This window comes from Pseudoliparis swirei, chromosome 21 (assembly GCF_029220125.1).
Source record: "Pseudoliparis swirei isolate HS2019 ecotype Mariana Trench chromosome 21, NWPU_hadal_v1, whole genome shotgun sequence".
Lineage (NCBI taxonomy): Eukaryota > Metazoa > Chordata > Actinopteri > Perciformes > Liparidae > Pseudoliparis > Pseudoliparis swirei.
The window spans coordinates 7,121,367-7,133,758 of record NC_079408.1 but is presented as its reverse complement, the minus strand read 5'-3'; the positions used below and the strand labels follow the sequence as shown (position 1 = coordinate 7,133,758).

The 12,392-nt window shown below is 46.3% G+C and overlaps 1 protein-coding gene across 1 annotated transcript; it reads right to left on the bottom strand.

Moving 5' to 3' along the window:
- Positions 1-2,794: 2,794 nt before the first annotated feature.
- Positions 2,795-12,096, bottom strand: ntn5 (netrin 5; the record flags this gene model as incomplete). Its single annotated transcript, XM_056443279.1, has 6 exons — positions 2,795-3,829; positions 3,986-4,066; positions 4,462-4,512; positions 7,394-7,543; positions 9,889-10,077; positions 10,686-12,096. Coding segments are annotated over 6 exons (2,451 nt in total), but the record flags the coding sequence as incomplete, so codon positions are not given.
- Positions 12,097-12,392: the final 296 nt, after the last annotated feature.

Genomic DNA, 12,392 nt, shown 5'->3' with positions numbered 1-12,392 from the left:
ATAAAGACACACAGAAACACGAGGGGACACACATGTTTTTCTCCCGAAAACAGCATTTCCCATTGATGACATTGGGAAATAATTTGTAGGAAATGTAAAACAGGAAATACTGCAGTATATATATATATATATATATATGTGTGTGTGTGTGTGTGTGTGTCATGGTGTTGCTGCCCAGAGCTGTGCCATGCTTGATTAGTCCTAATCCAGCTGGGAGTCCGGTTACTGTGTCGGCGGCGTGTCTGTATGGAAGGCATGCAGGCTGCGGATCACAGGGATTGACCCTCTGCCTCTCAGGTTAACAGAAGCCGTGTGTGTGTGTGTGTGTGTGTGTGTGTGTGTGTGTGTGTGTCCTCAAAACCGTGTGACTGAAACCTGCCGATGTTGGACTGTAGCTCTCTGGTGAGAAACTTGGTGAGGAGGAGATGCACAAACCTTTAGAGTATAAAGTGAAATTAGAAGTGTGTGTGTGTGAGAGAGAAAAAGGAAGTGAGAGGATAAAAATAAGAGTGTGTGTTTGCAAGTGGTCTAGTTGAACTTTGGCTCTGGCGGCAGTGCGGGAGGAGTCACCTCTCGTAAAACACACCCCCAGCAGGTTGTAAACATAATACCACACACTCACAAACACACACGGCCGCCTCCCATGCCGGAGACGAAGACGTTTCCATGTGCCGACCCAACCGACGGGCCTCGTCCTCGGCGCCCCGGAGAAGTGTGTGTTGTGTGTTTCAAGGTGATGTGCTCTCCCGCAGAACGAGCCGCGGGCTTAAGTTGTCTGTTAGTGTCTGTGTAAGTGTGTGCGTTCGGGGAGTTTCGGGATCAAACCCTCATGTCGACAGGCTGCACGAGGAGACGCCCGCTGACAGGTGCTTCCTGCAGCAACGCAGCAGGTGCTTCCCCACACACACACACACACACACACACACACACACACACACACACACACACACACACACACACACACACACACACTCACACACACGGAGGCCTCCAAGACAAGATTTTGCATGCACCAACACACTTTCTCTGCCCCCCCCTATGTACTGTGACATACGAGTGTGTATTATTATTACCTTCGCATTGAAAATGCGGAAGGTTATGTTTTGATCGCCGTGTATTTATTTATTTATTTGTATGCGTGTTATTCGCAAAACTCAAAAAGTATTGAACCGAATCGCATGAAATTCGGTGGGATGATTATCGGACCAGTTGATTATATTTTTTTGGGATCGAGGGGTCAAAGTTCAAGGTCAAAGGTCATGAACAGGTCAAAATCTTCTTGAATCGCATGAAATTTGGTGGGACGATTGGTTATTATCCGGGGACCATTTGATTAGATTTTGGGATCAATCGGGTCAAAGGTCAAGGTCATGGAAAGGTCAACATTTTTTTTTTTTTACCATAGCACGATACATTTTTGTCCAATTGGCAACTAATGCCAAAATGTTCATAATTCAATGCCCAATCTTGTGATATGCGAAGGTATGCGCTCTACCGAGTGCCCATTCTAGTTATACATGCGGGCGTGAGCCGCAGCCCTGCGCTCTACACTGTTATAGCTGCATGTGTTGCTGCGGTTGTCAAATTATTTTGTTGTTCTTGTGCATGTTATATTTCTTTGACTCAGAGGTCAGCTCCAACTGCAAAGTAGCTTGTCTCAGTGGGTGGGGGCCCCTCTTACCTGTCCCTCAGAGTCCCCACTGTGTAAGAGCTCTACTTCAAACATCTGTTACTGACTGCAGGAACACTTGGTGACCTTTGATTTAAGTCAGATAATGGACAAAGGACATATGGATATGTCTCCTTAGGATTGGACATCATGTTTGAGAAGCATCAATACAATGTAGGCTAGAAAGAACTCACCAAAAAGTTCATCCAACTGAAAATAAGACACAGATGACACCTCAAGAAGTGGAAACTGGTAGCAACAGCCTCTTGCTGGAGATGTGAGGAGAATAGAGCCTCTGCCCTACATATACTGTGTGGATAACTAATAAACAACTGATTTGGTTTCAACCACTGAACTTTAAGACTTGTCCTCCATTAAAGATTACAACATTTTCTTTTAAAGCACCCGCCGCCTTATGAAGAATGCTTATGAGAGGGCGACATGCTCTCTTGAACACCCTTTATTTAGATGTTTACATTGTGCCCTTTCTCTGCTTGGCTATCTGTAATGTATAGATATTAAATATGTATTCCATTGAAACTAATGGACTGTTATGAGTGTTTTGAGTAAACCTAAATGCTAAAGAAGCTTCATAAAATGTCTCCATATTGTAGGATTTCCCTGATGATTTTCTTTAATTTCCAACTAAAGCCGATTTGAGAGCAAGGAAACACAGATTCATATTAACAATGATAACACACAATATGTTGAGTATAGTTTCTATGGGGACCCCTGAGGGCCCCACAGACCTTCAGTCCCACCGAGCGTTCATCAGCCAGCGAATCTATTTTTCTCTTTTTATTTTCAATCACAGGCTTCAACACGATGGCACAGCCAATCGCTGACACAGAACAACACGGCTGCTCAACAAATCGGAGCTCTTCCATGGGTCTTAATATACCCTCCCTACCAACAGCACCAGTCCCCCTGGGCAAGATGACGCCATATCTACTCAAATTCAAACAGGAGTCATGACGACAGGTCGGACCGATGCTTTTTAGATCCATATCTGGGCTCCTTACAGTCTATTTGAGGAGTCCTATATGGTTAGAAAATGAGGCTGAGGTTAGTTTCTGTGTCAGCTGTCAGCAGATTGTGTCAGTTTCCCCAAATGATGTACCAATCTCATTTCTTTTGTTTTATTAAAAAAAGGAAACATCACATTTCTGAATAAGTTTTAATGCACATTCTGTATGTTTTGTTATTTATTTATATATATATATCTTATTTAGTTTCCACTTGTTCAAGTATAAATATGATTCAATATAATACAACAAAATCTTTATAGGACTAAAATACTTCATGGCATTTCAGTCAGACTCTAATTTTCAAAATGTTCTTTGGTAGAAAATATTAAAATGTTAATATTTCACGTTTGTGTTGGTGGACTTTTACATGAGGAAACTTTTGTCGTCTTCACATTTTAATATACGCATTTCAATGTCAATCAACAGGTGTGTGTGTGTGTGTTTTCGTGTGTGTGTGTGTGTGGGTTTGGAGTTTCTCCACGCTGAGGAAGAAAAGTCAAGGTCGTTTCTCCTGAAACTTTCTGGAAAAAAACTGTAGAATGTCTTTTTGTGGTTTCTGTTTCTCAGCCAGGACCTTGAGTAGAGCACACCAGAGCGGGTGTGTGCGGCGAGGGGGGCGCCTCTGTGGGTTTAACTGTGTGAGAGTGTGTGTGCGGCACCACTGAGGGTTGAGTGTCCTCCACTTCCACAGAGTGTGTGTCCACACTGAGAGGCTCTTTCTCAGTCAGCAGGTGAGGGGGGATGTACCCGGACTGGGGCTTTGTTGGCTCCCTGTGATGGTGGTGCTGGTGCTTAGGCGGGCAGCGGCCCCTCTTGTCCTGCCCCCGGAAGCCCCTGAGCTTGGGGCTCCAGTGTTCCCGCCACTGGAGGGCCAGAGTGGAGCGGTCCGCCACCAGCCGACTCTCCTCGGGGCTCCAGCCCCGCTCCCCCTCCTCCGCACCGATCAAGAGGAAGGTCCGGCCCACGTGAAGGGCGGGACAGCCGCAGCCGAGGTCGCGGTCTGGGACCCAGAGAGACCGGAGGCCCCTGCGAATGTGAGCGGTGGACCCCGTGCGGAAAACCGTTTGGACTGAGATGGAGAACTGCCACCAGGGACCCGAGCGCTCCATCCCTCTCACCTGCACCTTCAGCACTAAAAGAAGACAGAGATGCAATGTACATTTTTTACATCATTTTTGTATCATTATTTGTATTAATTTTATTTATTAATGCAAATATAATTTTTTAGATATCATTTTTTTCTGATATTTTGACGTTGTAATAATAGATCATTATAATTGGCACCAACCGAAGTTCTTGAGACAATATGTCTCCAAGTTCATCCTGACTTTACCCTGAGAAGGCTGGCAGTACGAGACACACTCCTCCGCTGTAACAGAGAGAGAGAGAGAGAGAAAGAAAGAGAGAGGGGAGGGGTCGGTTGAGTATGCATCAAATGAGAGGGTATCGTTTCACAGCAGGCATATCAGCACATGTCTTTTCCCCTAATTACAATATGGCTGCTTCTATTTGTCATCACAGTATCCTGTGACTAACAGATGACCTCGACCGCAGCAGGTGGGACATTCCTCAAGCCGCCACTAGGAGGGAGCCGAGAGTCAGAGATTCTTTGTTTTGATTGGTGATGAATGTGTTCGTTGAACATGAGGTGACTCCAACGGGGTCAAAGGGACGGTTTGGAAAGGGGTTGGGCTAAAAGAAAAACAGACCGCCAGAATAAAAACACAAAATACAACCAGATGCATGCCCCGTAAATCTGCTCACCTATGCTGTACTGAGGTTGGTACACGGGGGTCGGAGCGACCTCTTGAATTCCTGCAGATATAAACACAGTTTCAGGCAGGTGACAGAAACAGATACACAGAGGAGCTTCGGTAAACCCACACGAGCCCTCAGGTCGTGGCAAAGCGAGTGTGTGTTCTGTGCGCGGAGCTTGAACGCCTCTCGGTGCGTGGGGCATGTCTGCACAGAAGATAAGCAAGTGTCAAAAAACGTGTGTGTCTGTGTGTGTGTGTGTGTGGTCCTTTTTATTGGCGAGAAACACACTTTCTGGCCCTCACTTGAACACACACACACACACACATATATGCAATCTTTGCTTTGGGTAATTTCATAAGGTCAACCCATCACTTCTTGTATGGTTTTGTCTCGAACATTAAACATGTGTGTGTGTGTGTGTGAACCGGCCTGTATATATATTATCCAGGCCTCTTGTAAAAGTGTGTGTGTGTGACAGCGCTGTGATATCTTCCCAAGTTCACACTCCGTCCTCCGGTCCATGTCCTGGCCCAGTGACACCCGACACCCGCTACTTTTAAAAGACACGTGTTTGTATGTACATAGAGTATATGCAGTGTAATATATATACAGGCCAGTTCTCTCTCACACACACACACACACACACACACACACACACACACACACACACACACACACACACACACACACACACACACACACACACACACACACACACACACACACGTTTAATGTTGGAAACAAAACCATACAAGAAGTGATGGTTTGACCTTATTAAATTACCCAAAGTAAAGATTGCATCTATGTGAGCAGTTGGATATTATTGAGTTGTCTGACTGTTAGTGAGATAAAACTTTTTAAGGATTGTTTCAACAAAGCTTTTTAAAAATATTAATAGTTGTCTTGACACAAGCAGTTGAACAGACATTTGAGCCGAAAGAAAATACTGCACAGAATGGAAAATAATTATGACTTCAACCAAGAAATATCCGATCAAACAATAAGTGTAGACATGACAACGTGAATCACACTGAAAGTGACTGCACTATGACTTTGAATAATCCTCAGAGGAAATACTGCTGCACCAACTAAATGTGTTAAATCAACTTTCTTGTCCATTGTGACGAGCTTGTTAGACTAAATAAAATTAATTTTCATTAATTACATTGTTTAAAGGAATGAATTATAACTACTTTACCCGTTGTCGGCTTGTCCTTCCTCTCTCTTGATGTTCTATTAAATACTGTAGTTATTTATATTAAAGCCGCTACAGAACCACTCTTTTTTTTTTACAGATTACTAAGTAAACAGTCAATTTAATTGTAGCTTCAGCTAAGCTAAGCCATGGCTATCTCACCAGCTAGCTTTGTATTCATTCAGCTCTGGTGCTTGAGCGACATGGTTGTAGTTGGTTGTAGTTGGTTGTAGTTTCTCTCAATCAAGACCCCATGAGCAGTGACTACGACAGAAGAGACGCCCTTAATTCTCTGATCTTCCTATGCGGTTCAAGGTGTGGATGAAAAGGTCCGGCGTAAGCTAACGTTAAGTTTAGCCTGGCCGCTGCGTGCCTCTTGGTCTGCCTGATGGCGGCGACGTGTTAGAGGTGGCGGTGGGGGCGAAGAGACGCTAAACATAGCCCGAGATGGTCTGGCAGTAAAAACAAACAAGGTTTTCTTTCTCACACTCCTTTCTCTCTGGGAGAGTTATGAGTCTGGGATGGGATGGGGGGCTTTGAGTTGCACAACAGGTGTGAAGCTGGCCTCTGCCGGCTCCCCCGCGTCACCTGATTGGGGCTTACGTAGCGCCCGCGCCCGCGTGGTTGTCGACACTCTTGCGATTAGCCGCGGAAGCGCACGTGGATTAGCGCTCGCAGCCGAGGTTCGGCGCAGAGATACGAGGAGCAGCGATCCACTCGATCTGACGCTGATCCCACATCAGCTGGGGATGAGGTTTCCCTGTCGGGTCGGCTCATGTTAACGCTGCTATGGAAACCGTCTCTAGGGATGATGAAAAGGGAACGCGCCGGGGGGATCGGGCCAAATTAGTCCCGACAGCGGCGGCCCCTTTTATATCGAGCTACGACTCGATAAAGGCTTACAGAGCCCTGATAGGAGGTTTAATCCATTTAGGCCGCGAGGAGAAAATGAAGAGGTCACTTTGTCGTGACAACAAACTATTAAAAGTTGGTGATTTATTTGAGGAGGGGGGCGTGCATCAAATGCAGAGGACTTATGACATGATACGGTTCTGATCAGCCCCCTTCATGGAGAAGTTAAGTCCAAGCAAGAACGACGGGTCATTGCCAGGAGGAGCCAGCGTTGAGGGGACCTCCTCATTTCACGCTGATCAGACATACACTACCGTTCAAAAGTTTGGGGTCACGAAGAAATGTCCTTCTTTGTCAAAGTAAAGCACTATTTTATCCAATGAAGATAACATTAAATTCATCAGAAATACACTCTCTACATTGTTAATGTGGTAAATGACTATTCTAGGTGGAAATGTCTGGTTTTTAATGAAATATCTACATAGGTGTGTGGAGGCCTGTCTCCAGTGTTCTTATGGTACATTGTGTTATCGCCTTAGAAGACTAACGGAGGGTTAGAAAACCCCTGAAAACCCTTTTTAAGTTAGCACAGCTGAAAACAGTTATGCTGGTTAGAGAAGCTATCAAACTAGCCTTCCTTTGAGCTTGACGTTTGAAGAACAAAATTCATATTTCAAATAAAAATCATTATTTCGAACCTTGTCAATGTCTTGACTATATTTTCTATTCATTTTGCAAATCACTTGATAAATAAAAGTGTGAGTTTTCATGTTCAACACGAAATTGTCTGGGTGGGTGACCCCAAACTTTTGAACGGTAGTGTAGGTTGTTTCAAAACAGTATTTTTCATCCAAACTATCGTTTCCACATTCATGCCGGTGGTTGACTTACGTATGCAGGGCCGCAGAGGGGACTTGCCCTGCGTGTATCCCGGGGCACAGCGGTTACACCTGAGGCCGGTCACCCCGTCTCGACACAGACACTGACCTGACGTCTGGTTACACCAGCGGCCCACCGCTCCCAGAGGGTGGCACTGACATGCTTCAAAGAGAAGAACAGATATGACGTATTTATTTGGAGCCCGGAGGTTAAAAAAGAAACAATTGCTCTGTTGTTAGTTAGTTTTTGGAAAGTTGGGGGCAGAAAAATCCAACAGACTTATTATCATCATAGGAAGTTAGTGTGGATTTGTGAGAAAACACATCAGCAAACCTCAACATTTAACAAGTCGTTTCTCTCTGTCTGACACTTGGTTATCCAGTATTTGCCGTCCTTGTATCTCCGTTTGGGTCTCCACCAGCTCCCGACGGAGACATCTGGTGTTTTAGCGACAGTGTGTTCGCCAGCTAATTGCGGACTGCACCTGTATAGCGTGCAGTGGTTTATGCTTAAAACAGCCGGCTGGAACGGACACTGATGAGGGCCATAAGCATGAGTTAGGAGGTTCCCTGTGGCGTCTTGAGATACCCAGTGAAGGTGTTCAGTGGCCAATTAAAGAAGAGTGATTGTTTGTACTGGTGAGCTTCCACTAACAATTCTGTTTCACATTCATGAATATGCTATCGGCTTATAGCATGCAGGCGTATTTAGACTGCAGAGAATTTCGACAACAAGTCAGCAAGTTAAAGATAAAAAAAACTGTCAAAGTCAAACTACTGCAATGAGGACAGTAAACAGGATTAAGAAGAGCATCCATCAGGGATGAGACCCGGGTTTAATCCTGCCTGACAGCGTCTGTCCTGAGGGAAGGTCCTTTGAGGAAAGACCTCTACTAACTTAGCTATTTTGCAGCTTTTTTGACGGCTAAACAAAGATAAATTCCTCTGGAGAGCTATCAACTGAATGTCACGTGATGCCGCTGATGGTTACTGGTTGTTTGGTCATTTGTAACACATAACATTTGACAGAGATAGAACAATAAGGTACTTTTAGCCCATCAGATAGAGAGCAATCCCGTGTATGAATTAATTAATTAGTTGTCCTTTACTGTTGCCTATTTTCACGCTGGATAATGGTTACTGCCTAGATCTGCCACGGCATATCTTGCAAAGCTTTTCATTGACCACAACTATCACAGGATAAGACCCGACGAGAGAACGCGGATAGAGGGAGAGAGCCACACTTCAGCAGCTCTGGTAGCACTCTCGTTATATTTACACAAATCCTTACATCGAGTCCAAACAACCTGACTGGAGAGAATGAGTAATTGGGCTCTGAAGAGTGACTAGCATATATATATAAATATATATATATATAGCATCAATAAATGAATGCTGAGATGTCAGCCTGTGTGGTGGAGGTCATGAGTTTTCACTTTGCTTTTGCTTCGTGCATAAAAAGTGATCGAATACGAGGACGTTCAATCATCGCTCTTGCTCCTTTTCATCCCTGCACATGTGTCAAGCTCAAAGAGAGCCCGTTAACTTTGGATATATTAGGCCCGCGGTCAAGCTTCCACATGAGCATACCAGAGTGTCACAGGCACTTAGGACATGTGACCCATCAAAGGTCAGGGGTCACGGCAGATACCAGCCGGGGGTAACGACGGAGCTACAGGTGGCCGAGCAGCGGGGTCTGTGGGTGTTTTTGTGTGCATATCGCTCACAGGAATAGCGGTCCGCTCTCACAATGTAACCACTCCATAAACACTTCTGTACACACACACACAGACACACAATGCATTCATTCATACATACTGTCTCTCACACTTTGATTAGCTTTTCGTCTTATGGGAATGCACAGATTAAAAATAAATAATGATTCACGTACACTACCGTTCAAAAGTTTGGGGTCACTTAGAAATGTCTTTATTTTTCAAAGAAAAGCACTTTTTTTTCAATGAAGATAACATTAATCAAAAATACACACTCTACATTGTTAATGTGGTAAATGACTATTCTAGGTAGAAACGTCTGGTTTCTAATGAAATATCTCCATAGGTGTATAGAGGCCCATTTCCATCAACTATCACTCCAGTGTTCTAATGGTACATTGTGTTTGCTAATCGCCTTAGAAGACTAATATCTGATTCGAAAACCCTTGTGCAATTATGTTAGCACAGCTGAAAACAGTTATGCTGGTGATATAAGCTATACAACTGGCCTTCCTTTGAGCTTGAAGTTTGAAGAACAAAATTAATACTTCAAATATTAATCATTATTTCTAACCTTGTCAATGTCTTGACTATATTTTCTATTCAATTTTCAATTCATTTGATAAATAAAAGCGAGTTTTCATGGAAGACACGAAATTGTCTGGATGACCCCAAACTTTTGAACGGTAGTGTATACACAAATCAGAATGCACTTCCTTCGTCCCATCGACTCAGAACATGCATGCAGTCGACACACACACACACACACACACACAGTGAAGCCGTGACTAACGTTGGCAGGCCTTGCGGTGGTTCTGCGGCTTGCCGTGGTCGCGGGTGTGTCCGTTCTGGCAGTACTGGCAGTGGCGTCCGGCCGTGTGGTGGCGACACTTCTGGCACACTCCTCCGCTCCGCCGGCCCGACTGCTGGAACACCTCCATGCTGAAGCGGCACTTGGTGGAGTGGTCGTTACATTCGCAGACTGCACGGGGGAGGGAAGTGATGAACACGAGTCACCAGACGGCAGAAGGTTTGGGTCGGTTCAGTGGTCGGGAAACACAAGAGGAATGATCAGAGGAGTGAGTGGTGACACCACCAGATATTATCGTCCATATTATCGCTTCATATTCACGTTATTTATGAAAAGTAACCAAATGCTGAAGTAAAATTTTTTGAATTTGTTCGAAAACGTACAATAGTAATTTACAAACAATTTAGAATTTAATTTAAATGCACATGCACACATTTATAACAGAACGCCTGCTTCACAAAATGTTAGTGTGGAGTTTGCAAGAGTGTTTAGGGTCTAATGAAATACACAATCCAGTTGCATTATGGGACATGTGGGTTAATTTTGTAAATATAGGAACACGAGGGATATCTTGGCATCTGTTGAGATGATTTTAACGAACCTTTATTTTGTGTTACTTTGTTCTGCAGCACTATGGAAGTACACCACTAAATTGCTGAAGCACCCCTCAAATGGATCAGAATAATTCATAATAAACTATATATTTATGTCATCTAAAATGTGAAATAAGCCCCTGCAGAGTGTACTCTCTCATTTCCTTCCTAGGATGCAGGACTCACCGACACAGGGGTTTGGGTGCGTGGGCGTCGCCCGGTGCCAGGGCCGGTCGCAGTAGAAATCCTCACACACGTCACAGTCTTGCCCCGCCGTGTGATGCTCGCACGCGCACGCTGCCCGGCCCGTGTTGTCGCGGCGACACCTGGAGGCGTGTCCGTTACATTTACACCTGCCGCCAACTTGCAGGTCCGAGAGGGCCAGAGGGGCTCGGACAGCAGGGGGCGGGGCCACCTGCAGATTCCTGGAGCTTGGTCTCGTTTTGAGATGATTGTTCCTCCTCTTCCTCAGTTCCCGCCCCTTGTTGTTGCTGCTCCTCCCCTCAACTGTCCAAATGCAACCACCATTGGGGCAAGGCAGCTGATGGTTGTTTTCCTTCTCGCCTCCTTGCCCTCTGGCTTTCCCGCCTTTCTTTGAAGAAGCGACCATGTCCGTGCTTAAACTATCACGCCCTTCTTTGCTCGTCACGTTGTGTCCATCTTTGTCTTGACCCGACCCTTTATAATGACCCTTCCTTCCGTGTTTGTCCACTTTCTCCCCTTTGCTCCTCCCCCCGATGCCGGAGTTTTTCGTCTCCCTCTCAAAGAACGCCAGTGTATTATCTGTATTCAACCTGTCCACCTGATCTCCAGCGTGCCCCTTGGAGCCCGCCCTCCACCTGGAAATCCCCGTCCTCGCGTCGTCGTGCCGCCGCGCTTCCTCCCTCTTATCCGCGTTGCCTTTGGACACCTGGTGGAAGACCACGCGGACGTCCGTGGCCGTCACCCAGTCCTGAAGGGTGTGGCTGTGGTCGAAGTCGGGAGAGGACGGCCGCCCGTCGAGGGTGGAGAAGGCCAGCACCCGGCCGCCCCTCTGCTTCTGCAGGGGCCGGGGGTCGGAGCAGAGGGGCTCCGTCTCTTGGTGCCTCGTCCGGGCCGCCGTCTGCGAGGTCAGCCCGAAGTCCCCGAGGCAGTCGCTGGAGTAGTGCTGCATCGGCCTCCAGGTGCGCCCGTAGTCCATGGACTTGAGGATGGAGATGGAGATGGGGTCTGACGGCTCCCCCTGTTGGCAGAACTGCAAACTTATGTAGGTGATCTCAAAGCGCCGACCCAGAGGAAGCGAGACGATCCATTCTCCGGCGTCGGGACCCCGGCGGGCCATCCAGCAGGTGAGGTTGTGCGGGTTGTGGAGGTCCGTCAAGGCGGTGACGTTGCTGTCGTAGTCGGACCCTTGCAGCGAGTGGCTGGCGTTGGCCGGGACGCCATAAGCGCCGTTGATGAACTCCGACAGGCAGTGTCGCGGGCGTCCGTCGAGGTGGTAGCAGGGGTCGTGAGGCGAAGTCCAGCTCAGAGGGGTGTGAGAAAGGGACGACGAGACCGGGGACGGAGGAAGGAAAGGGAGGAGCAGGAGGAAAACGGGGAAGAGAGAGGCGGAGGGGGGAGGGGGGGAGGACCGGAACGTCATGTTATCGAGCCTGTGGAAGTAAAAAAAAAGAAGAAGAAAAAAGATGAAATTAAAAGAAAAGGGAAAACCATGGGAGCTGCATTATAAAACAATAGAAAACATGAAGTGATTGATTTATATGAGGAAATATAAAATAGACCACCTGTGCCTTTATTGAAAATACCAGCTCGCCACATCACTCCAGCAGCACCTTATTGGCTTCCACTCGATGCCAGTGAAGATCCCATCCCATAAAAATGTAATCTCCGATCTTCACAGTGGTGTCGGCC